This window comes from Esox lucius, chromosome 13 (genome assembly GCF_011004845.1).
Source record: "Esox lucius isolate fEsoLuc1 chromosome 13, fEsoLuc1.pri, whole genome shotgun sequence".
Taxonomy (NCBI): domain Eukaryota; kingdom Metazoa; phylum Chordata; class Actinopteri; order Esociformes; family Esocidae; genus Esox; species Esox lucius.
Window position 1 is genome coordinate 28,435,922 of NC_047581.1, and position 22,429 is coordinate 28,458,350.

At 42.0% G+C, this 22,429-nt stretch overlaps 1 protein-coding gene across 4 annotated transcripts in view; it reads right to left on the reverse strand.

Moving 5' to 3' along the window:
* LOC105014502 (cAMP-specific 3',5'-cyclic phosphodiesterase 4D) overlaps nt 1–22,429 on the reverse strand; it is a 103,052-nt gene that overhangs the window by 13,521 nt on the left and 67,102 nt on the right. For 3 of the 4 annotated variants that reach the window (XM_020052812.3, XM_020052814.3, XM_020052813.3), the window contains exons 2-6: nt 8,533–8,724; nt 6,928–6,964; nt 6,695–6,771; nt 5,553–5,602; nt 47–159 (exon numbers count right to left, since the gene is read on the reverse strand). In XM_020052812.3, the coding sequence (XP_019908371.1) occupies nt 47–159; nt 5,553–5,602; nt 6,695–6,771; nt 6,928–6,964; nt 8,533–8,724 (469 nt within the window). Of the gene's footprint in view, nt 1–46; nt 160–5,552; nt 5,603–6,694; nt 6,772–6,927; nt 6,965–8,532; nt 8,725–18,928; nt 19,766–22,429 lie in introns of those variants that run through there. The other variant, XM_010876892.4, reaches the window with a different exon arrangement.

Sequence of the window (22,429 nt, forward strand, 5' to 3'; positions counted from 1 at the left end):
ATCTGGTCACCTTACCAGTAGGGAACGTTTGTTGGTCTTACAGTACCTTGTTGGAGGCCATCTCACCGACTGAGTGTCTGGTCTGAAGAGTCTCCAGCTGGTCCAGGCACCAGTCCAGTTCCTCCAGCGTCTCAGTGGCCAGTTTCTGGAAGGCCTCCTCTGGGGGGGTGAGACAGGGGGTCAAGAGGTCAACACGGGGACACTTCAGTGGGCTAGTGCAGGTTGCTGGCCCAGGGTCTGCCCCCCCACACACAGCGATGCCGAGATGCCCCGAGCGAACACATGGGTGACTCTTCATACTGGTTCAGAGGGGCCAGTTAGGGAGCGTGATGGGCCAAGTCCCAAGGCCACCTCAAGGCAGACTGCCTGATGGAGCCAGACCACAGAGGCCTGTACTGGTGAGTCTTAGTCCAGATCCCAGCTACCTGAACTGTCTGGACAGGCTGTTCAAATGTTGAACCCCAAAAGTCCTACTTCTTTCTAAACCCTTGGAGGATGCCAGAGTCCTGTAATCCCAGCCCAAGCCCAGCACCAGGCTTCTAGCACAAGCACTCCCTAAAACAGTAACATTGTCCAGCAGCCGTCAAAAATGATCTCAGTCAGGAGAGCAACAGTGAGGAAGGGCGAACGGCCGTAGTTAACCTGAACGGAGCGTGAAACGTTACAGAGCCGAAAGGCTGTGGGGGGTGTCACAGTTCAAATCACAGGGGGGGGAAATGTGGAGGGTGGTCCATAGGTTCAGATACCATGCATATAACAGTTGAGACAAAGAGGAACACAAATGCACAAACACAGACACACAAACCCGCAAAACACCACACACAATCCCGTTCTCTCACTGAAGTGTGTGTGTCTCAGTATGAGGTCCACAACAGAGATACATTTCCAGTCATGGAGCAGGATGAAGAGCTGTCGTGTGAGCAGGCCCATGTCTGCCTGGAGGTGGGGAGGAGGAGGAGATGGAGGGACAGGGAGATGGGGTAAAGGAGGTGGGGAGGAGGAGGAGATGGAGGGACAGGGAGATGGGGTAAAGGAGGTGGGGTGGAGGAGGAGATGGAGGGACAGGGAGATGGTGTAAAGGAGGGAGGGATGGGGTGGAAGATGGCCAGTATGTCCAGACGCAGTCCCAACCAGAATCTCACAACCAGATGGATTTCATCTCCAGACTGAAACACCAGGTAGCACACTATAGTATGCTGACTGACTGACCGGCTGGCTGGCTGGCTGACTGGAGGGTGTGCGGTTACTGCACACACCACACACACCCCACACACAACCCACACATACCAGATGGAGAGCAGACCATAACACAATAACACTGCCTGCCCAGCCTCCCTGCTGCAAAGCTACACGTCAACGATATCCAGAAACAGAAGTGCTTATAATCCAATGAGTGTGTGTTGTGTTTGGGCTCCGTCCTAAAGATGCTGTGTGGCTAGCGTCCCCGGTATCCAGACGGCAGATCAACGCTCTTCCTCAGAGCTGTACCTACAGCCTGGGAGGACTGCACCGTGGATAGGGAAGGGCTGCACTGAAAGCCTGGCCTGGAATTGTGGGCAATGGAGCTGGAGCTCGATGCGTGCATCCATTCAACAGATACGGGGGGGTGCGTACAGATGAGGAGAGGACGGAGAAACAGGGGTGGTGAAGAAGGGGTACTGTGTCGTCATGCAGAATCTGCCTGAGACAGAGCTCTCTAGGACGAACTGGCAACAGACTTGTCGTCGTTTGTGGGAAGATTTAAGATAATGGCACATGGTGAATTACAATGTAACTACAGTGCACACTGAGAGGAAGAGAGAGAGAGAGAGAGAGAGAGAGCACGAAAGGGAGAGCAGTCAACAGTTGATTATTAAGAAACACAGAAAGGCACATTGATAAACTGGAGTGCATAGCTGTGGTAAAAAAAGGAAGTCCCCTACACGCGTACATTCACGTCTGTGTGTGTATGACTGCCACAGTAATGTTCCCAGCATTCCTCACAAAACATCAGCACTGTGTATGACTGCCACGTGTACACTAATATTCCTAGCATTCCTCAAAAAACATCAGCACTGTGTATGACTGCCACAGAAATATTCCCAGCATTCCTCACAAAACATCAGCACTGTGTATGACTGCCACATGTACAGTAATGTTCGCAGCATTCCTCACAAAACATCAGCACTGTGTATGACTGCCACATGTACAGTAATGTTCGCAGCATTCCTCACAAAACATCAGCACTGTGTATGACTGCCACATGTACAGTAATATTCCCAACATTCCTCACAAAACATCAGCACTGTGTATGACTGCCACATGTACAGTAATATTCCCAGCATTCCTCACAAAACATCAGCACTGTGTATGACTGCCACAGAAATATTCCCAGCATTCCTCACAAAACATCAGCACTGTGTATGACTGCCACATGTACAGTTATATTCCCAGCAATCCTCACAAAACATCAGCACTGTGTATGACTGCCACGTGTACAGTAATATTCCCAGCATTCCTCACAAAACATCAGCACTGTGTATGACTGCCACAAGTACAGTAATGTTCCCAGCATTCCTCACAAAACATCAGCACTGTGTATGACTGCCACATGTACAGTAATATTCCCAGCATTCCTCACAAAACATCAGCACTGTGTATGACTGCCACAAGTACAGTAATGTTCCCAGCATTCCTCACAAAACATCAGCACTGTGTATGACTGCCACAAGTACAGTAATGTTCCCAGCATTCCTCACAAAACATCAGCACTGTGTATGACTGCCACGTGTACAGTAATATTCCCAGCATTCCTCACAAAACATCAGCACTGTGTATGACTGCCACATGTACAGTAATATTCCCAGCATTCCTCACAAAACATCAGCACTGTGTATGACTGCCACAGAAATATTCCCAGCATTTCTCACAAAACATCAGCACTGTGTATGACTGCCACATGTACAGTTATATTCCCAGCAATCCTCACAAAACATCAGCACTGTGTATGACTGCCACGTGTACAGTAATATTCCCAGCATTCCTCACAAAACATCAGCACTGTGTATGACTGCCACAAGTACAGTAATGTTCCCAGCATTCCTCACAAAACATCAGCACTGTGTATGACTGCCACATGTACAGTAATATTCCCAGCATTCCTCACAAAACATCAGCACTGTGTATGACTGCCACAAGTACAGTAATGTTCCCAGCATTCCTCACAAAACATCAGCACTGTGTATGACTGCCACGTGTACAGTAATATTCCCAGCATTCCTCACAAAACATCAGCACTGTGTATGACTGCCACATGTACAGTAATATTCCCAGCATTCCTCACAAAACATCAGCACTGAATCCCTTTCTCCTGTTTCCCTCCTCCCTCACTCTCTCCCTCACATTGCTCTGGCTACACTGTATCTCCTCCTCTTTATCATTGTCCTTTTGCCTCTTTCTCCCTCTGTTTATCATTCTTCGTCTCCCTCCCCTGATACTTCTTCCTCCTTCTCCCTCTCTCTGCCTCTCCCCGGTGTGGTGTCAGTCGCTGGGGTGCCACTGGTTCTGACAGGGACTGCACTGACGTCAATGACATTCTTCTCATGCTTAGTGCGACATCAGACACCAGCGCACAGAGAGACCTCTCTGCTGCACAGACGGCAGGCTGCTGCCAAACACTGAACTGGACCAGCTACTCTGGGAACACCGGCGCTGGGCTAGAGCTGAACGCAGCAGAGGGGTGAAGCTGAGCACTGTCTGCAATGTTGAAAACGAATGGCATGTCGCTTAGGGAGTCATCGCTATCATGATCATCGTTGTTAGGTTTCGGTGTCCCTCCACAATGTTTTAGTCATTCATCTTGAACAAAAAAAGAATGATGTCAAATGTCCCTTACACGCCCCTGATGTTATTGTTCTTCTAAAACGACCATAGCTACAACAGTGTAATGATCCACGATGCAGGGTGTGCTTGGTGCACATCTAAATGAACACGCTGAACATCTAAATCTACACCTCAGCAGACAGCTCACTACTGGACAACCACTACTCTCTGTCCTGCTCCGGGCAGATTTCAGACGTCTACAGCGTTCCTCATTGGTCCATTCCGCTCTAGAGGCCACTCTGAACAAAGTCTTGTTCGAACACCAACCATGTGACACGTTGATGGACAGTCATTGATATGGGAGAGAGGAGAGGGTGGCGGTGGGAGACTCAACGGCAGGGCTAAATCCAAGGCTCCGCCGGCCCCTCCATGTCCCATTTACACTGTAGTAAATCACCTCCTTCATTGTCCTCCTCAGCAGGACGGAACTGGCAGCACAGACCTCCGTGTGAATTACAGGCAGTCAATTAAAACAATCATGACTCTCATGGCTCTTGCAGTGTAGCAGGGCCACATTGGACGTCACGAGACATGATGCTCTGAGGAGTTTTGAATATAGTGCAATGTCACATGTTCTTCCTATGAGACCTACTATTTAAAACAGTCTCATGACTCTCATGGCTCTTACAGTGTAGCAGGGCCACATTGGACGCCACGAGACATGATGCTCTGAGGAGTGTTGAATATAGTGCAATGTCACATGTTTTCCTATGATACCTACTATCAGAGTGGCTAGGAAAAACTCCCTAAGAAGACCATAATTTAGGAAGAAACCTAGAGAGGACCCAGGCTCAGGGGGGTGACCAGTCCTCTTCTGGCTGTGCCAGGTGAAATATCAAGAGTACAATTGGAATAATTAATAAATGCATGTGGGCTAAATCCAGGGTCTATTTAAATTTAGACAAGGTCAGAAGCATGACCAGGAGGACAAGGACAGGGACAACACAGGGGAGGGACTATCAGAGTATGGGACCTACTATCAGAGTTTAGGACCTACTATCAGAATATGGGACCTACTATCAGATTATGAGACCTACTATCAGAGTATGGGACCTACTATGAGAGTATGGGACCTACTATTAGAGTATGGGACCTACTATTAGAGTATGGCACCTACTATCAGAGTATGGGACCTACTATCAGAGTATGGGATGTTCTATCAGAGTATAGGACGTTCTATCAGAGTATGGGACCTAATATCAGAGTATGGGACCAACTATCAGAGTATAGGATCTACTGTCAGAGTATGGGACCTACTATCAGAGTATGGGACCAACTATCAGAACATGGGACGTTCTATCAGAGTATGAGACCTACTATCAGAGTATGGGACCTAATATCAGAGTATGGGACCTACTATCAGAGTATGGGACCTACTATTAGAGTATGGGACCTAATATCAGAGTATGGGACCTACTATCAGAGTATGGGACTTACTATCAGATTATGGGACCTTCTATAATAGTATTGGACCTACTATCAGAGTATGGGACCTACTATTAGAGTATGGGACCTAATATCAGAGTATGGGACCTACTATCATATTATGGGACCTTCTATCATAGTATTGGACCTACTATCAGAGTCTGGGACCTACAATCAGAGTTTGAGTACTATCATAACCCCCCCCACACACACACACACCCACACACACACACACACTAATAGAAACATAACGATGATAGACGTACCCGTGAAGGAGGTCTTGGTGATGGGAGGTGGATTACACATCGGCGATCTCCTGGTGTGGGAAGAAAAGCATAACACACACTGATGCAGTTGTCCTCCCAAGACAAGCCTTCTGTACTGCCTACCTCAGTGATCACGAGGACTATGGCGGTTGTCACCTTTACTGAGTGGGACTACTGTTGTTGTAGTCCCAGTTAAGACCAGTAGAGGGAGAACTACAGTAAAATTACGAGTAACTGTCTGTCTCGTTAACATTACACTCTATTTACTTCATGTCATCCGCCAAATACACTGTCCTTTCTTGAATATAATCATCCTTTATTAATGAGTGCAAGGAAAACAGAGGATTGTATCCTCATTGTTTAACCCTGACAACTATCCTTCAGTCACAATGATTATGCACATAATTCTTTTCCCACACAATATGTTGGTATCTGTGTTTTTGATTGTCCCTACAAAAACATTAGGTCAAAGGTTGTAAGCTCATGTCCACATTCTCAAAATGAATCTATATCATAGACATATCAACTGAAATTTCTATAACAAAACTTTTCAATATAAAGCCTTAAAATACAAAAAACAGCCTAGCTGACAGCTGAATGTTTGTTTCTCATCATGGAAAGTATTAATGTTAATAAAATAAACTAATTAGCAGCTCTTCCATTAATCTGGCTGTAAATGAAACATTGAGATTGTTGAAATGAGTGGCGTGTTGGCTAAAACCATACTATAGATTCTTCATCATAACTATGGCAGAAGGCACCTTTAATGAGTGGGATTGCTGTTGTTGTAGTCCCAGTGAAGACCAGTAAGGGGAGAACTACAGTACAGAAGTGATTTAAATTCACACTCTATTCACCACAAACTACAGAATTTAGCAGCAGTAGGTTCCTGGTTCGGCAGCAAACAGATCAGGGCACCAAAGAGAGATGGCATTGGGTAATGCTGACGCCCATTAACAGCATGGTGGGATACCTCATATGTAGACACAAGAGTCCTCAGACTGTACATTCAGAATATAGCCCCAAAAAACACTGAACAAGACTCATATTCGGCAAAGAATTATGGCAGCTTGTGCCTTGGGGTAAACTACTAGGTTCATGAACTATACAGTACATGCCAGTGTATGCTTCTGACAACTTACTTGTTGGATGTTCGGTCTTGTGAACAATTGGTTAACGCAGCAAAATTATTCCGTACAGTTCTTAGACTGGCCAGAACCTGGAGGAGATCAAGACAGATTAACATTAAAACCTGCCTCCTAACATGTTGAAACAGTTCCCCACTCAATGTAAATCTGTGAATAGGCTTGGGCCTGTTGCACACTATCATGAGAATAATTGGAATTAGGCAATGATACAAGTTAGCATTGCTCACCTGTGCAAATGGTGTTACAATCATGTCATCGCCGTGACTGCAAAAAGAGACAAAAACAGAGGTTTTGTGACATACCGGATACACCTTTGATGAAGAGATGATTCTGGCTGATTCTATATTATGGCAAGATGTGTGTATAATGGTTGTCCGAACTAGACTAGGCTACAAGGCTATGTAATGGACATAGGAGCATATGCTTCTCATTGACCATAATGCACTTTCATCAGCAGGGAACCTACCCACAGAGTGGACCACCAGCTCCCTAGAAAACATGCCTCCATCTCACATGGCTGTCCCTACACCCTCACATTGATCCCAATTACCACACGGCAATAGGACAAGGAATGCGCTATTTCCATTGCCTTCCCTTCTCTTTAAGTTGCCTTATTCCTCTTCTCCTTCTAAACCTGTGGGTGTATGTATGGCCATCAGGGAGGGAGGGAGGGAGGGAGGGAGGGAGAAAGAGAGGCGAGAGGGGAAAGCACCTCAGAGGTTGTTTACACTACTGCCTCGTGGGTATTTTCATTAGTAGGCTAACAGTAGTAGTTCATAGGGGCAAACTTGGAATGAATTGCTAGATACCAGGGATATTGTACCAGGGTGAGTGGATGAGCCTATTTCAACCGTAGTACTGAAGCGCTGATGAGTAGGAGCAGCTCCTGGTAGTCATGGATGAAACACATAGTTTGCAGGGTCAGAACTCTGTGCTGTGTATGTAGACTGTCGTTAAACCTGAATAAAATCATATCACTGGTCCTAATCGACTTTGTGGTTCACCATTATTTGTGATGTTTAAACGTTGGCTTTTCTGTCAGGGGGAAAAATACTTTTACAGAGTCTATAAATAAGAACAAGGAGAGAAAGAGATAGAGGGAGAGAATGAGGCGGCGACCTCTCAGGGGGATAACTGAAAGGTTGCATTCCAGTATTCCACTCATTCCAGTGTCTTAGAACCATCATGATCTCAATCTCACATTCTATTTCGCTATGCTATAGATCTGCTAACCGAACTGTTTACATAAAGAGGCACAAGGGAGATTTAAAAAGATTCTATCAGTTAATTGTTTCCTTAGAAACATCTGCTCCCTGTGTCTATTTTCCTAGGACAATTTGTTCTTTAGACCATCAGAAATGACTATTTTTAATACAGAAAATAATATTCGGCATTCACGTTAGATAGGAAAGACAACTTCATTTCTTCATGTAGTGTTAAGTCAATGATAAGCCTTATTGAGTCATAATTGGTCTCACTATATCACCCCACACTCCTGTGAAAACAGTGCCACTTCACTGAGAGACAAAGAAATGCATTTGCAGTCGAAAAGTGAGTGTGTGTAAAAGATCAAATTTGGTTTAGCATTAGAATTAGTGTCACAGGTTTCTGTGTTTAGGGTTACACTTAGGTTTCTGGGTTTAAGGTTAGGATTAGGTTTAGAAAAATATAATTTTGAATGGATTCTTACAGTGATGGCAAATGTGAATGTAAATGTGCCTGGGGGAACATGATTGGATGGGATGTGAACAACTAAAAAAAAGAATGAGAGAGCTAAAGAAAGAGAGAGACTGATCGAGAACAGTTGAAACAATCAGAGAAGGAATGCTCACATGTCGCTGGCGATGGAGGAGTTCCTGGACATGGACTTGGGCGACAGGTCGTAGTCCGAGTCGGAACGGTAGAGGAAGGACTCCCTCCGCTGACTGTGGACAAAGTTGCCCTGGAGTATGAGCCCAGACCCCGGACTGGCCATGGGGTCCAAAGGGCTTCGCCCAGACGATGTGCCGTTGTCCACATCGAAACTGTCAGAGAACAATCAGAGAGAAGAAGGGGAAACGTTAATGAAAGCAATGGATCAGTGGGTGGTTGCTGAAACATAGGGGTGTCTGTGTCTTTGTTCGCACAGTTGTATTCCAAATGACACTGGACACAGAGTTATTTTTTAAAAAGTATGAATTTCAGCACCCAAAGATCCTACAACAAAGGACACACAAAGGTTAGTGTTTAATATGGCACATTTGTACAATTATTGACCCTCTGTGATTTGATCAATCAGTGATGGAGTCCATAAACGTTCAACAGTGACCCTCTTCCTGAAAAAAATAAATATTGTGGAGATTGGTTTTCTTAGTGTTTTTTATTGCTTAGGATTTTAAAAACAGCCGTGTAGCTGACCAGTTACCTGGGCAACAGACCTAGCTCCACTGTAATACTTTAATGCATCTAAATCCTAACATTCCTGATCATTATAATCACCACTGATGTTGGTTTTGATTATTCCTATTCCTATTGATTGCAAAACTTAACATAAAAAAAAATTACCTTGATTGAATATGAGTTAATTTATCTGAAGGGTTCTTTAACAGAACCCTATGAGGATTTGTTCAACAAAAATGTAATGTGACATGAGATTCAGCAGCAAGCTTTAAGGGAGAAGTGGCTCCTATCAAGTGACATATTGAAGTGCTGATGCTGACTACTGTGTTGTGGTTCGCAATTGTTCGTGGACTCAGTCCAAGGATACTTTTCCTTTCGTAATGCTAAGGTCATTCAACACATTCGTCGCAACTGCAAGGTATAGCCTCATACCAAAAACGTATATAGACACACACAGTCCTGCCCACCGTGTTACCAGGGTTGTGGTTGTAGCCCCTCCATGCAGACCAAGTTGAAACCTGGATCTAAACACATGGCCCTACCTGGAGTCTAAGGCTGCTGCATAAATGAATATTGCACTTCATTTAGTACACTACTATTGATCAGGGCCTATAAGGAAAATGTTGTGTGCATGTAATTTGGTGTGGACCCTGCTGTTTCCTGCAGGCCTCCCCACTTTTATGGGACGGCAACTCCCCCTCAGCACAGTCAAAGCTCTTCTATGTGTGGCACACGGATGGTGGAAACATCTTCCTCTCAAAGCTAGTGCAGCTGAGTCCATATAATGATTTTCAGTTCTAATTGCGTGTCAAACATCTACGGCAAAAGTTAAACAAACCATAAAACAGAGACTAATATTTATTTTAAAGCAGTGTCTCTCAACCCTGCTCCTGGACGCCCCCTTCCCTGCATGTTTTAGATCTCTCCCTGCCCTAACATACCTGATGTAGCTCATGAAGGACTTGATAATCAGCTGATCGTTTGAATCAGGTGTGACAGAGCAGGGAGAGATCTAAAACATGCAAGGCAGGGAAACGCCCAGGAGCAGGGTTGAGAAAGACTGGTGTAAAGCGTGCACCCCTTTTCAAACAATGCCAAATTCAGTTGATATTAAAAATACCTAGGTTTATAGATCACAGAGCACAGAGAACAACAGAACAGCACAGAACCGAGCTGTACAAAACCCAGCAGAGGACAAAACAGCTCATAGTGGCTTGACATTCCATAACCCAGCACAGCAGCAAGTACAGTTCTGTATATTAAAGAATAGTTCACATTCATGATACTGTAGCGTGCATAAGAAATGAAATGATTACATGCATTCCTACATGCAGGAATACTGCGGCATGACCATTTCTGTCATGAATGACATACCAAAACGTACTAAATAAAAATAAACATGTATTTTAAGAGCTTTTTTTCACTTTAAACTAACGTACGATGATCATGTTCTCTTAGGAATACAGGATGTTCCATGTACTTTTCTCTGTCCAAATGAATGGGTAATCATGTAGTTATCAGTCTGATCTCTTTAGTCTAGTTCTGCCCAGCAGATTGAGCAGACAGGGCCTAACTGCTCTGACCTTTGGATGGACAAATTGCCAGTTTGGCCTTGTGCCTAATGAGTGAGTGAAAGGAAAACATATTGTTCTCATTACTGTGTCCCGTGTCCCGTCTCTTTCTATCTGCTTTCTCCTGTTGGTGTTCTGTCTGTTTCCCTCTTAGATGGCCTCTCTATGCACTCTGTATCTTCCTCCTCCTCCTCTCTTTGTACTCTGTATCTTACTCTCTGTGTCACATAGTTTTTGTAAGGAGGGCAAAAACTCTCCACAGTAGCTGTCACACTGACTGACGAATGATGTTCATCTGTTCCTTACTCTAATGCCCTAGCAACACAATTAGTAAACAAAACCTAAAATCTGATGTACAGCATACACACATTGTTGATAAGGTACCACTTACCGTAAAAAATAAAGTGATGACTTTTGGCAACTGTCTTCAAGATAGTAGCCTAAATTGCAGTGTACACTGACTGCTATACTGTACATGCATTTTGGACATGTCGTAACCTGTCGTAATGTTAAATAATGGTCTATCTGGCCACACTCTTCTTGGCATTTCCTTTGTGTAATTGTGATGGACTGTCATTTTACTGTTACTGCCAGAGTAAACATTTATTTATTTTGCCAGGATGCCGTAATGGATTGGTTAACTTTCTGTATACTCCTGAATGCATATGTAGGTGCGTCGTAACCCATCATGCCAAGATCAAAAGACCTATCCAATATTATTGAAAGATTAGTCAGGGAGGTGTTACAAAGCCATTTCTAAGCAATTCCAATACATAGTTCCCTTATCCTACGGATCAAGATTGATGTTTGCCAGACAACACCTGGTTAAAGGCCAAAACTACTGGAGCAATGTGCTGTGGAGTTGGGTGGCAGTTGGTGGGGTGCTTGGCTGAAAAGCCAGACACTGTCCTCGGCGATAAAGAAACAATGACATTGAAGAGAAGGCCTTCCGGAAAGTATGGATGCCGTGGCATTATGGTTTTCTGCCTCAGTCCTTGGGTAACTAGCCGTCATTGAGTCAACTATGAATTCCAATTTGTACCAGATAATTCTAGAGGGGAATGTGAGGAGATCTGTCAAAAAAGCTGAAGTACTGAACATACATCTTGCAATAGGTCAAGGATCCAAAACATTCAAGCAAAGCTACAAAAAAATTGCTTAAAAAAAAGAAATACATTCAGAGTCATGGAAAGCCCCATCAAAATGCTGTGGAGGGACTTGAAGTGGGCCATGCATACAAGAAATCCCTCAAGCCTGACACAGTTGTTAAAGCAGTTCTGTAAAGAAGAGTGGGCAAAAATGCATCCATGTCAATGTAAGAGACTGATAGAGAGTTACAAAAAACAGCTACATGAAGTTATTTCAGTCAAGAGGGGCAAATCCAGCTATTGAAGCTACGGGCAAATCCAGCTATTGAATCTACGGGCATATCTAGCTATTGAAATATACTAAATATTTCTGCACTATGAAAATCTGTTTATTCTGATAAATAAATAAAGTGTAATGTTTCAGTGTCATTTCTTTAATTGTGGTTACCTTTATCTTTCAATAGTGTTGAAGTGAAGATTACACATCCATATGTTGAAAAACTTTCCAGGGGGCAGTTTTCCACATTACTGGATAATACCATTCAACAGCACCTGATTAAAACACTCTCTAAAAAAATACACTGCTCTATTTTGTATTGATTCACTACTAATCTGGATTGCCTTCTACAAGGAAATTGGTAAAATGCATGCAACTTGATCTGTTCAAACAAAGCCTGAACTCCTACATATAGACCTAATTGAGAAAGTATTTTGGTTAAAAAATAAATTGGGGGCATGCTACAGTACGGCTGACCTTCCCACAGAATCACCCATATTCAGTGGGAATGACTGGGAGAGCACAGAAAACCACATAGCAACACAGAGGTGCTGGGCAATACAGTTACTGTGATTTCTGTGGCTGACTACAATAATTCTCAGCCCCTATTGGACAGGTCATGAGATTAGTTGTTGATCTGGAACATGTAGCAATCACTCTGTTGAGCACCACTCTAAGACCTAAATACATCTTGGGCATGAGCCATGCAAGTCCACTTAAAAAGAAGGCTAACTCTGTTTTTAGCAGAGTCCATTTTCCAGTCCACTTTCCAGTCAACTGGTATCATGTGACGTATTTTGGAATGTTTTATAACACGTCATAGACACATTTTCAAATGTGCATTGTAGTCAGTGTCAAATGATGACTTGTAATAACAAAATGTAAAAACATTTGCAACTGAATGCCAAAAAACATATTTCTAACCTTAAGACCAGTCATTTAATGTCTATTGCTGCTTGGAATAACCTTCACCACAGGTGATGATTAATAATACCACCTACATGGCTGGTCATCAACAGTGACCTCAACAGTATTACAGCAAGTCTGTTTGGATTTTAGGCTGACCAGAGCTGAGGCTCTTGGGTAAACAATCAACTCTGCATAAAACAATGCTCCGAAGACTAACGATGAAGCACAGACAGAATAAGGAGAGGCACTGGTGTTGACAGTGTGTCCTACAGTTGGTTACACTACAAATTCTAAATTAAATATTACAGCCAGCCAAAGGATTTAGAGATGACAGAATGAAGTAGGCAGTCACAGAGATCTGGTAAAGTAGTCAGTTGGACACAGACTAGGGAAGATTTAAGACACCATCATTGGATCTAACAAAGTGTATATTCGCTACATCTGTCATGGTATATTTATTTCAACAGGCCCACAATCTGGTGACTCATGTCTTGGTCATTTTATATATTGGTCTGCTTTTGCTGATATTTACAAGTTGTCCTTTTTGGGTTTATAAGTGACAGCTGAATGTGTGGGGGAAATCATCCTGAATCTCACACAATGTGTGTAAATCTTGGCAATTATATGGGCATTTCACACTATGTTGAGGTAAAAATTGCCGTAAGATGCTTGTATTGATGTCAACCCCAATACAGTGGGGAGAACAAGTATTTGATACACTGCCGATATTGCAGGTTTTCCCACATACAAAGCATGTAGAGGTCGTAAATTTTTATCATAGGTACTCTTCAACTGTGAGTGACAGAATATAAAACAAAAATTGCATTGCATGGTTTTTAAATAATTAATTTGCATTTTATTGCATGACATAAGTATTTGATCACCTACCAACAAGTAAGAATTCCGGCTCTCACAGACCTGTTAGTTTTTCTTTAAGGAGCCCTCCTGTTCTCCACTCATTACCTGTATTAACTATACCTGTTTGAATATATTTTTATTTTTTACAGACTAGATTGTCAACTATATTGCCATATACATTTCAATGATGACTTTTATTGTGATAAAGAAAATCTGAGTGCTACCAGCAAAAGATCCAGCTGCTAAAATAACGCTAATGAGGCCTCATTAGGCCATCACTAACTGTATGTTCATGCCAACGTCACCAATCAACTGCAATACAGATTAAAGTGACTTTGACTTCCACCATTTCTGGATGCTAGCTATGCTACCAGTGTATACAAAGTGAAGGTAGTGTTTACCAGTCTCTTCTAAATCTAAAAAAGGCCACATGTAAATCTTACACAGCAAAAACAGTCTATATCCAAATATGACTTAAATAATCAATTTTTCTGGGTCTGTCACATAAAAAACATGAAAGATAATACAAATACGAATTCTGTTTCATCTGTTTCAGGATGTTTCGTTTAAGGACTTGCCTGAAACATGAAAGGAATGGCAGGAACAGATTTATAAATTTTTTATTTACATTTCCAGTGGTATGTTAGCAAGATTTTTATTCCAAGTCGTAGTATAGAAGAGAGTGGTCTGCACAGTTGTGCGAATGCAGCCCAAGATTATTTAATTGACATTCTGGTCATCTGGTGAACATTATTCCCACTTAAGGTGCAGCATTTCATGAATAATATTTAATGCTGTAACCAAAGCATTTTCCTACGGAGACACAGTCCATACAGTGGGGAGAACAAGTATTTCATACACTGCCGATTTTGCAGGTTTTCCTACTTACAAAGCATGTAGAGGTCTGTAATTTTTATCATAGGTACACTTCAACTGTGAGAGAAAATCCAGAAAATCACATTGTATGATTTTTAAATAATTAATTTGCATTTTATTGCATGACATAAGTATTTGATCACCTACCAACCAGTAAGAATTCCGGCTCTCACAGACCTGTTAGTTTTTCTTTAAGAAGCCCTCCAGTTCTCCACTCATTACCTGGGGCTCCATGCATGATCTCACCTCGTGGGGCATCAATGATCATGAGGAAGGTGAGGGATCAGCCCAGAACTACATGGCAGGACCTGGTCAATGACCTGAAGAGAGCTGGGACCATTCTAAGGAGGGACTCCGTAAGAAGCATCTCAAGGTCCTGGAGTGGCCAAGCCGGTCTCCAGACCTGAACCCAATAGAAAATCTTTGGAGGGAGCTGAAAGTCCGTATCGCCCAGCGACAGCCCTGAAACCTGAAGGATCTGGAGAAAGTCTGTATGGACGAGTGGGCTAAAATCCCTGCTGTAGTGTGTGCCAACCTGGTCTAGAACTACAGGAAACGTATGATCTCTGTAATAGCAAACAAAGGTTTCTGTACAAAATATTAAGTTCTGCTTTTCTGATGTATCAAATACTTATGTCATGCAATAAAATGCAAATGAATTACTTCAAAATCATACAATGTGGCAAATTAATTACTTAAAAATGTGATTTTCTGGATTTCTGTTTTAGATTCCGTCACTCACAGTTGAAGAGTACCTATGATAAAAATGACAGACTTCTACATGCTTTGTAAGTGGGAAAACCTTCAAAATTGGCAGTGTATCAAATTCTTGTTCCCTCCACTGTATGTATGAAAATAAGACTCTGGTTGTGATGGATTTCTATTAGGTTCTGTTTTTGTTCTGCTTGGATTTTGCCTTTCCTGTTGCCTGTTCTATTCATTTATTTCCTTTGTTCTTAAACGTGGCCTGGCCTTTTTGTTCTGATTGTTTTCACCTGTGTGGTTGTTTTCACCCCTCATTAAGTCCTTATGTAAGTCTCTCCCCTAGTATGTTTGTCAGTCATTTTTGGATGTTACAGATGTTACGGTTGTTGTGTTTAGCGCTTCATGGCACTTTCAGTCATTGGAATTTAAGAGCCTTTTGTTTCTGTGCCTGTGTCCTGCTATGCAGCCTTCCGAAATCGTGACAGTTTCAGACACTTCATGGTTGGGAGAATTATCATGGTGTCTCAAGAGGACACATATAGATAAGGTGACATGACAAAGGAAAAAAATGAAGAAATCCCTTAGAGTTGAACCTGCAGTGTATTCAACCATGAAGACATTATATAACAGAGAGATCCACCTCTTTCCCCTTCTCCTCCCACCTCTCCAGCCTGAGAGCCCAGATAATGAGTTGACAGGGAGCAGACTCTTGGCCCTGTCCTCTTCAGACATGCCATACAGACCTCAGTACACACTCCTCTCCCAGTCCATGTAATTTAGTCACCCCAAAGGATTGTACTGAGACGTCCTACTCCTTTTCCCTCTACTTTTCTTGTCACCAACCATGCGCCTCTCCCTCACCCAACTCATGTTGACACCCAGCTCATGCTTAACCAAACAGTCACTGTACATGCACAAACACGGACACGCACAGATCCATCCATCAGAGAACAAGAGTCAAGCCAGACAGAGAAATAAACAACAGCCCAGTCGTGAATTTTCTTTTTGAAAAAAAAGAGTCTGGTAGTCATTCAGAAGGATGGCTCTTATCAGCCCACTGCTCAGTTTACTCTATAACGGAATCTGTAAACTCTAGCAAAATCTTACAGCTATGTGCAACATCTTCCACATATATGCAGCATTGTGCAGTCAATATCTTACAGATACAGGCATACACAAACTCACAACAAGTAAAAGAGAAAGATGAGGTTGAACACTTATAGAATAGTTATTTAGTAAAAACCAAACTTTGAAATAAGGGTCTTTAGAAATACATGTTTTTGGAATGGATCAAAATGAATGGAATCACTGTTAATCGTGGTGTTTGAGGCAACCAAATAGAGTTTTTTTCTTTCTTGGCTACTGAGCCCTGCTTGTCTGAAAATCATTCCTGGCTACGGACCCCTGCTTGTCTAGTGATCTTCCCTGGCTAGCAACCCCTGCTTGTTTAGTTATCCTTCCAGGCAACACATTGTTACGTTACGAGTCAATCATAGCATACTGGATGAATACAACAAATTCCAATCTGTTAAATGTTTTTCTAATCTAATGTTAAAGGGTTCAGCGATGATACATACAGACATTTGATTTAATCACATTTTGATTTGTTACCTAATTATGTTTAAATAAATGTTATGCATCAATACTCATCAGTATGTATAAAACAATGTAGATGATATAGATAGAACACATCATTTTGATTATTGATACAATTTCATAGAATCTGATCTTTGTCATTGCAAAAAGACAACATGTTAGACATCAGTGTTTTGGAAAATGCAGTCCAGGCATTTTGTGAAATAATGCCAGTTACAAGGGTGTTGCTTATGTTCATTTAATGACAAAACATTATATGAAGGAGGGGATATTGGTAAAGAGGAGTTAAGTCCAGCACCTGGGAAGGTCCACTGACTTTGAAGAGATTCACTTCCCACATCATGATAGAAACCTTTCTCTAACACACTACTGCTCTCAATTAAAGATGGCCTCAACAAAGCCATTTACCAAGCTTCCATTGTTCCCCAATACTGCAAGTCACCAACACAGAAGTTTAGGATTGTACAGTATTCCACCTACTACTGATCCACGGAAATTCTGAAAACACAGTTGCACATAAATGACCCTGAGCTGAGTTGCTGCTGAGAACCTAGTCTATATGTTCCAGCATTCTCTGCAGCTATGAGTAACGTTTTAAATAGAGGACTGAAAATGTAAATAAGACCTATAGCGATATGTTAATTTGTAATTTCAAACAAATACTATCTAATGACATGTTTTTATATATATGTATATATATATATATATATATATATATATATATATATATATATATATATATATATATATATATATATATATATATTATCAAATTGTAAATACACTCAAAAGTTTATTTCAAATAAAATAAGAAATGTAAATGCTAGTTGAAATGTCTTGAAACGTAACTTGAAGCCATGCCGGTGGGGTGCTTCTACATGTTAATCCAATTGTAATACCTGTCATAGTCAGCATCATCCAGCCAACTCTGCAATGGCTTTAATGACGGCACACAGTTCACACAACCATTCTCCCAGACTAAGGGGCTTATGTGGATAATTATCAGACTGTGTGAGAAGACAGTGACCCTAGGGCCAGGGTTGAGGAGGGTCGGCGTGCTGTTTGTTTGCTGAGGACTGATCAGCTGAAGTACAGCCTGAAAGAAAAGCACCCCAGCAAAACACAGCAAACATAAAGGACTTACCCTGGCAGACAACACGTGAGCGCAGACAGGATCAGAGTCCAAAGAAAGTGCCAGTGTGCAAGTGGAGACAGGAGGGAGACGAGACCAGAAGGCAGGGTGAGGAACAGCTCCCAGTGGGGCACTCTAACAAAGAGGGGAACCCTGGGGCCATGACAAACTTCCCCGGCTGACTGATAGACATTCCAGGGTAGATGATGATTTAAACACAGGCTTCGAGACCTCGCCGGTCTGGGCTGTTTGCTGGGGTTGATACAGCAAGCGTTGATGCAGGGAAGGGCAGGAACATACCCAGAAATACCACGGTCAAGAAACAAACTGCCACGTTGGATTCCTGCTCTTCCTTGCACCCAGTTACAGCTAACAGAGTTGAATACAGGGCAAGGCACTCACATACAGTAAACCATACAGTAAGTACAATGACATGTACCCGAATAAAATCCCAAAAATATCTGACATGAGACAGACAAGTGAGGTTTTGACAGCCGGAAGAGGTAAACAGAACTAGGGAACAGTAGGAAGTATGACAGGGGTGGCGATGGGGAGGGAGGGATCAACAGGACAGGCAGAAGACAGAGCCAGGTTATGCACAGCATTGTGGAGGTGAATGAAAGTGAGGCAGAGAACTAAAACGAAGGAAGCGCCGCTGATAAATCCCGACGACTGAAAACCCGATGAGTGACAGTTGGGAAAGCTGACGGACAGGAAGGACTAAGGAAGAGAAAAGGTTCGAGGAGGATGATAACGGATGAGGGTGGGAAAGGGAGAGAAGAAGAGGTGACGGACAGATGGCAGTGTGCGGTCGATAGAGGCTGTATGTCTGTTTACCAGATTCCTTCGGCGTTCCGTAGGGAGCTGGTGGAGCGAGATCGGGGCTTCATAACAATGCTCATGATGTGATCCCCGCTCCCACACCCCCTCCGGGTCGAACCACAGACACCACAACGACTTTGAAGGGAATGTGGTCGAGTTGTGTTCAAACCACAGTTTCCACCTGCTACTCCTGGTCCTGTCAGGCAGTCCGGTTTTGTTCAGACCGCAGCTGAAACACCCTCTTCACTACCTTTTTCACCGCGGTCTCTGATCATACAGTTATTTAGAAAAGTGTTCCTGCCCTGGTCATTATCATTTTTCAAAACGAACTGTCCTTCGGAACTACAGTGATCCTATGGAGCGCTCCAACGGTGCGTCCTTGTTGTGGTTGTGTTGAGAGCTTCTATGCCCCAGCCTGATGGCGCATGGTCCACTGTGAGACGGAGGTTGGTAGATCAGTCAGACAACACATGACTGGAGTCCGAACTCAAACTATTCACAACACAGTAATCCTCTCTCTCAGACCAAGAGTGTGTGGGAACTGCCTCTGTCCCTTCCCCACCACTTCCTTTCCCTTTTCCTTCCTACAACTGTTTTCTCTGTCTCGCTGTCTCTGTTGATGTGTCCAATGTCTTGGAGTTCTTATCCTTTTTCTTCCTTCCCACTGCGCTCCATTGCGCCCAACATTATTTTCCTGGTCAGCGAGTAAAAACCCTCCCTGTCCTCGTTCCCTTTTTTTCTCTCCTCACTCCTTCTTCCTCTCTCGAAACACTCTCTTCCCGACCGCTAGTGTGAGCTTTCTTCCTTTTCCTTCGGTCTTTCCTTCCTTCCTTCTTCCCTCTTAAGAGGGGTTGGTGTTGGGGTGGGCCGGGTTGTTCTAACTCCTACAGGGGTGGGGCTCTATCCTATCTGTCAATCACATTGTTTCCACGGAAAACCACAACACTGGGGGTGTTGTATTACCCACAGTACTGGAGAAGTACTATAGAGGCAGAGTGATATGTAGCTACTATTATCACAGTGGCTTACTATGAGTGTGAAGAAAGCAGTTGCATAAGTCTTAATACTATGAGCATGGTAACTTTAAAAACCTAACATTTAGAAAATGTTAATGGTGAAAAACTGTGAGAATAATAGATGGTTGAGGGGGTGTGGAATAGAATGAGTATTAGAGGAAAACATCTAAAAACATAAAGAAAGAAGATGATAGTGTTTAGGGTATGAGAGACGGAGGCTACAGGACCCCACCAGTACCTGACTAATCTGCAATGCTGTGAAAACCCAGCGTTGCATGCAATCAAATCAAACAATTACATGAGGTGAATTCATCAAATGCCAGATCTCTTAAACATCAATATATTGTCCATTTATTGTTAATTATAAGTCTAACTTGACCACCTAGTGTTACTTATTGTACAGTATGTGTCTGACTTCACTTCTTTTTTTATAAGTTTAACTTGAGAGAATGTGATCATGGTGAATATGTAATCGACAAGTGTATGTGTACAATATGTAAACAAAGAAAAGTCAATAAGCAGTACATCATTAATACTTCAACTTATTTGTTATGATGTGTAATACTCAACTATAAAATAATGTGTACATGCTTTAAGTTATGAAATGCCTAAACAGACTGATACAGAATTGCGTACATTGCTATTATACATTTTAAATGTGGCAAACATTTATTTTCTCAAAACCATACAATTGACCATTTCCACATCATACTTTCTTATGTTGTGAAGGAGAAGGCAAGTATGAGTATTCCCATTCAATTTCTCTGATGTGTGTCTTTAAGATCTTAGCGATATGGTGACCTTGATGGCACCCCACCAGGGACAATTTACCCAACAGACTCACAGGATACCTGCCCTGGGGCCCCACACTCTATGGGATTCTAACAGCAATAAAATATAACAGCAGGAAAAACACTTTCAAACTGAAAAGGTTTTCACAAAATGGTTGAAATGAGCTTAAAAACCACAAGATTAGCTGTCAATTCCTAGAAGCTCAAAGTACAGTAGTCACACATGCACTTTGAATTCTGTATACTGTCCCAAGATATTGTCTAATAAAAGCAGAACTGTTGCACAAACAAAATATTCAGCGTATCTGTAAAATTAGTTAACAAATCAAAGTGATACTGAAGGGATGATGGTCATTATAATAATTCAAAATCCTTAAAAAAAAAACTGATTAGTAATTATAAAGCACTATGATTGATTTGACTACACTTATAATAAGGAAAGAGAATTGTTGATAAATGGAATTAGTTGAAGTTTGTCGTTGTGTGTTTTAAATTTTGCTGATACTGCAATGCAACTCCATAATTGATCATGTATAATTCAGCAATAAGATAGGAGGGGGTGTGTGTTACATAGGCAATATACCAAAGCTAAGAGCAGTTTTTATGCCCAACTCATTACAGAGTGCCTGATACAGTTACTAGTAGTGTTATATTGGCAACATACCACAAACCCCAAGATGCCTTATTTATATTATATACCGGTAACTAACAAAATTAGAGCATTAAAAAGTGATGTGATGTCAAACCCATTGCATACGGGCTCATAAACCACAGGGGGTCTCATATATCATTACTTTTAGCCAATCATCATTCAGGATTTTAACCACCCAGTTTATAATGCTTTATAATGCATTACACATAATTCTGGATTTCATGTAAAGTATAACCAAACTATCAATCCAATTGCAGCTGCTTGCTTTATATTGTATGTTGAATCAACATCTTGTTTTCTCTTCTTCGCCTTTTATAGCAATTCAACCAATATACACTGGCATAACTAAGGGTTGTTAGCACACACTCCAGTCCAAAACACAATGACAACAAAATGACATCAACCGGAGTATGTTGTCTCTGTTTTTACTTTGTAACTTCACTTTCATGCTAATGGCATGTTTACTTAATGTTGTGCCTTGACTTTTGCAAAAGCCTTTCAGAATTTGCAAACTGCCTTTTATGCTGTTCAACATACCTTGTGTTAATTTAAACTTTTTCCCAATGCGGTCAAAACCGAACTGATGGTGTTTTCCAATGCAAGAAATAGACCTTTGAATCTTCCACATACTGTATTACTAGTTATCAGGGGAATGAGATTGAGGCAGTAACTTCATATAAATATCTTGGAATTTTAATTAGTGATGACCTCTTTTTCAAGTTGCATATACAGCAACTTGCAAAAAAAATAAAATAAGGTGGGATATAATTTTAAAGATAAAAGGAGACTTGGTTCGGCCATGTTCATGCCTATACTGGATAATGGTGACATTTAATATATACAGTATCTCACAAAGGTGAGTACACCCCTCACATTTTTGCAAATATTTGATTATATCTTTTCATGTGACAACACTGAAGAAATGACACTTTGCTACAATGTAAAGTAGTGAGTGTACAGCTTGTATAACAGTGTAAATTTGCTGTCCCCTTAAAATAACTCAACACACAGCTATTAATGTCTAAACCGCTGGCAAGAAAAGTGAGTACACCCCTAA